Source organism: Leptosomus discolor, chromosome 8, assembly GCF_034619465.1.
Source record: "Leptosomus discolor isolate bLepDis1 chromosome 8, bLepDis1.hap2, whole genome shotgun sequence".
In the NCBI taxonomy this organism is placed as follows: Eukaryota; Metazoa; Chordata; class Aves; order Leptosomiformes; family Leptosomidae; genus Leptosomus; species Leptosomus discolor.
Window position 1 is genome coordinate 36,411,085 of NC_141398.1, and position 3,774 is coordinate 36,414,858.

Consider the following 3,774-nt stretch of genomic DNA (forward strand, 5'->3'; position numbering starts at 1 on the left):
CCGCTGCCTCCTCCTCCTCCCCGCGGGGGTCACCGCCCCCCCAGCCCCGCCGCCATTGGCCAACGCCGCGTTCCCGGGGGGGACGCGGCGCGCTGATTGGCTGCGAGGCGGCACAGCGGCGCCCCCTTCCCCCCCAGCTCCCCGCGCCTCTCGCCTTGCCCCGCCGCGGAGGCGCCCCTGCCTCCACTCGGCGCCGCCCGCCGCGCTCCGCGCTATATAGGGGGCGGCGCTGGCAGCGGCGGCGGTAGAGGCGGCCGCGGTTGTAGCTGAACAGCAGCGGTGGGAGCGGTTGTTTCCGCGGCCCTGCGAGCACCTCTCGTTATATTCCCGGGGCGGGCCGCCTGCCGGTAGCGCCAGCAAAGCTGCGGCCGTGCCCCGCTCCCATCGCGTTGCGGGCGGTGCGTTGCGCGGCTGCCCGAGGTCTGAGGAGGCGGCAGCGGTGGTGGAGAGGGAGGTCTCCCTCCCTCCCTGCGGCACCATGAAAGCCGTGAGTCCCGTCCGGCACCCCAGCCGCAAGGCGCAGCCCGGCGTGGCGGGCAGTGGCGGGGGCCACCCGGCCCTGCGGTGCTTGGCCGAGCACAGTGGCTGCAAGGGGGGCCCGCCGTCGGGCGAGGAGCCGGCGGCGCTGTGCCTGCAGTGCGATATGAATGACTGTTACAGCCGGCTGAGGAAGCTGGTGCCCACCATCCCGCCCAACAAGAGGGTCAGCAAAGTGGAGATCCTGCAGCACGTCATCGACTACATCCTCGACCTGCAGCTGGCTCTGGAGACGCACCCGGCGCTGCTCCGACAGCAGCAGCAGCCGCCCGCCCTGCACCCGGGCAGCTGTCCCGCGGGTACCCCCAGGACCCCGCTGACAGCCCTCAACACTGACCCGGTAAGAGGTGCGTGCCACGCCAGCCCGCAGTTCGGGGTGCGGAGCGGGGAGGAGGGCAGCGGCACGGCACGGCGCTGCTGTGGGAGCGCCCCGGTGATGCCTCGCCGCTCCCGGCCCCGTGGTTCTACCGAGGAGCCGCAACGCCCGAAGGAGACGGGGCGGACGGGCGCAGAAACGCCCCGGCGGTGCGCGGTGCGTGCCTGCATCCCCTAGGTGCGGGCGGGCAATCCGTACGGTGTTTACCGAGTAATTACAGCCTCTCGAGGGAGCCACTGTAATCAGCGTGTTTGCACACACCGGCACAGACGCGGTGCTCTTGCGCTTCTCAGCCCTCCGCGGGCGTAGTGAGTATGAGCGGGTTTGGGGGCAGCGCGCATTGAGCGCCCTCGTCGCAGCGGGTTTTTGGGGAGGGGGAACGGGGAGCGTCTCCCCTCCGCGGGACCCTGCCGGTAGCCCTTACAGCCGAGGCGCTGGCAGCGCCGTGCCCCCGGGGCTCCCCCCACCCTGTGCCCGGCTGCCGGGAGCGCTGCCGCGGCCCCCTCTCCTCCATCTACGCCCCCGGACGGGTGCCCTCCTGCGCACCCCCGGGAGCGCTGCCTGGGCCGGGCTGTGGCAGTGCTCTGTAACGCGGAGGGGGGAGCTGGGGGGGGACATGTCGGCGTCTCTCCCCCCCCCCCCCCCAACTTGCCGTGTTCCCTTGCTGTGCAGGCTGGCTCTGTTAACAAGCCGGGGGACAGCATCCTCTGCCGCTGACCGCCGCTCCCCAGGTGAGTGCCGGGCGGGGGGTGCGCGGCTGAGGGAGGTGCGCGGCACCTGCCCAAGGGGGACCTCAGCCCGGCGAGAAATTTCTGCAGCAGGCTTTGGGGTTTTATTTTTAATTACCGGGTGGTTATTTTATTTTCTTTAATTACCGGGGGTGTGGTGTGTTCCCCCCCCCCCCCCCCCCCCTTCCCACCCCGGAGCGCTTCTGGCTGCGGCGTGCAGCTGCGCATCCCTCCGCCGAGCGCAGCCTGGGAGCTGCGGTTGTTGTTTGACCTGGTTTGTTTTGGGTTGTTGATCAAGCATGTCTTGTGTTGTGTTGGTGGCGCCAGTCGGTCTGGAGCGGAGCGGTTCACACACCCCCTCTATTCATTCCTCTCCCACAGGTGTGCGGCGGCGGCGGCGCCGCGCAGAGGCACCGCGGGGGGCGGGGGCGGGGGGGGGGGGCGGCGACCCGTCCCCGCTGCACCGGAGTAAGGAGCCATCCAACCCCCCTTCCCCGAGCAGTTCCCATGCTTCATCCCAGCAAAGCTAGCCTTCTCACCGATTTGCACGTCCGTAGCGGTCTCCCCGACCCGTGTCCCCCCGTCTCTTTCTCTTCGCTCCCGAGCAGATGCGAGCGATGTGTCCCGCGGGGCAGGAGGTGTCGGACTGGAGCAGGAAAAGTGGCGACTCAGCCCCGGGATAGAGGAGCGAGCCTAAACCGGACTTTAGAGCAGCTGAATCTTGAAGCTTTACTAATCTCCCAGAGCATTTGTAGATATTATTTGACATCTATTGTTTAAAATAGATGGATTTTATCGGGGCCCAGGGAACTTTCTTCTCCCTGCAGGAATGTTACATATTGTATAGATAAATGAGTCACATTTCACACTGTGTATATATGGAGATGTTCTATAAGTGTGAGAAAAGTATATGCTTTAATAGACTACTGTAATTATAAAGTATTTTTAATTAAATATTTTTTGTAAATATTATAAAGGTGTGTATGTTTGGGTTTTTTTAAATCTGTGGGAATATCTCTTTAGAAAACCACAGCTCAAGTATGGAGCTGCTAATATGGAAATATCTTGAATGTTTAGGGCTGCCTTTTTTTTGTCCCCAAATGTCGTCTAGACTCGGAAGTTACAGCTATAGCTAGTGGTTCTGCATGATTGCATGAGATGTCTAATTGCAAATAAACTTGTTTGGAGTCCATACAAACGTGTTTTCCTCAATGTAGACTTAAAAATGTTTGTAAGTGTATTACACGTTTTGAGACTACACTTTTTGTCATTTAGGCACAGGGGTTTTTAGTGCATTCTATAAAAGTAGCAGTAAGATGTAGTGTTTTTTACTGAAAATAGAAAAACGAATTCTATCTAGTTTTTGCATTATGGGGGCGATGCTTTAGATCTTCAATCAGCTTTTTTAAAAAATCTGCTGTTGCATCAGATTAAGAAATTTGTTCTGGAACTTCATTTAGCACTAAAAGGTTTTCTTGCAAACTTGCATTCCTACAGCCTATTAATTGCTTAAAAGGTGAAAACAGTTCTCTGCTTGCAACCAAAGGGCAAACCATTAACAAAACCAGTTGCTGTTTCCTTCGTCCAAAGAATATTAATACTGAACTGCAGAAGGGCACATGGGCAAAGTCATTATGATCAGTGATGTAAATTCATCTTAAAATGAACTTAAATAGACCAAAAATCTGATAACTGTCAAGATTATTTTTCTAGTACAAAATTACTCGCATTTCACTGCAGCTATGTTACAGTTAAAATCCTGTTTAATCTCTGTGATGTGTAACTACTACATGTGAACATTAAACTAGATTTACCTGTCTTTAACTGTGATTCTTCAGCTTATTTCTTCAATCCTCTCAATTTGCACATTCTCTTCACTTTTTTTTTTTGTACATACCATTTGATGGGCGAATTAACTTTACAGCAGGCTTTCATACAATCAGGTCTTACAGACTGTAAACTCATGTCCGGGCTCAGTGAAAGACACTCATCTTGTGTGATCAGCAGCCTGTGCACCAGTGAAACGGGATTTTTCAGAGTGGGAGAATTAAGTAGGATTTAATTGGGTGCTTTGTAAATAGCTAGCCAACTGTGTGTGTAACATGGGCCGTTTGGCTAAAAAAAAGAGGATTT

The 3,774-nt window shown here is 56.8% G+C and overlaps 1 protein-coding gene across 2 annotated transcripts; it reads left to right on the top strand.

Moving 5' to 3' along the window:
- The first annotated feature begins 478 nt into the window (after nt 1-478).
- ID4 (inhibitor of DNA binding 4) lies at nt 479-3,465 on the top strand. Of its 2 annotated transcripts, none has more exons than XM_086469335.1 (3): nt 479-877; nt 1,586-1,644; nt 2,250-3,465. In XM_086469335.1, the coding sequence occupies exons 1-2, from the start codon at nt 479-481 to the stop codon at nt 1,628-1,630; spliced, it is 444 nt and encodes a 147-aa protein (XP_086325461.1). In that variant the 3' UTR covers nt 1,631-1,644; nt 2,250-3,465. The 2 variants fall into 2 exon arrangements, with proteins under 2 accessions (XP_086325461.1, XP_086325462.1); XM_086469336.1 differs by lacking the exon at nt 2,250-3,465 and adding an exon at nt 2,023-2,045.
- The last annotated feature ends 309 nt before the right edge of the window (nt 3,466-3,774 follow it).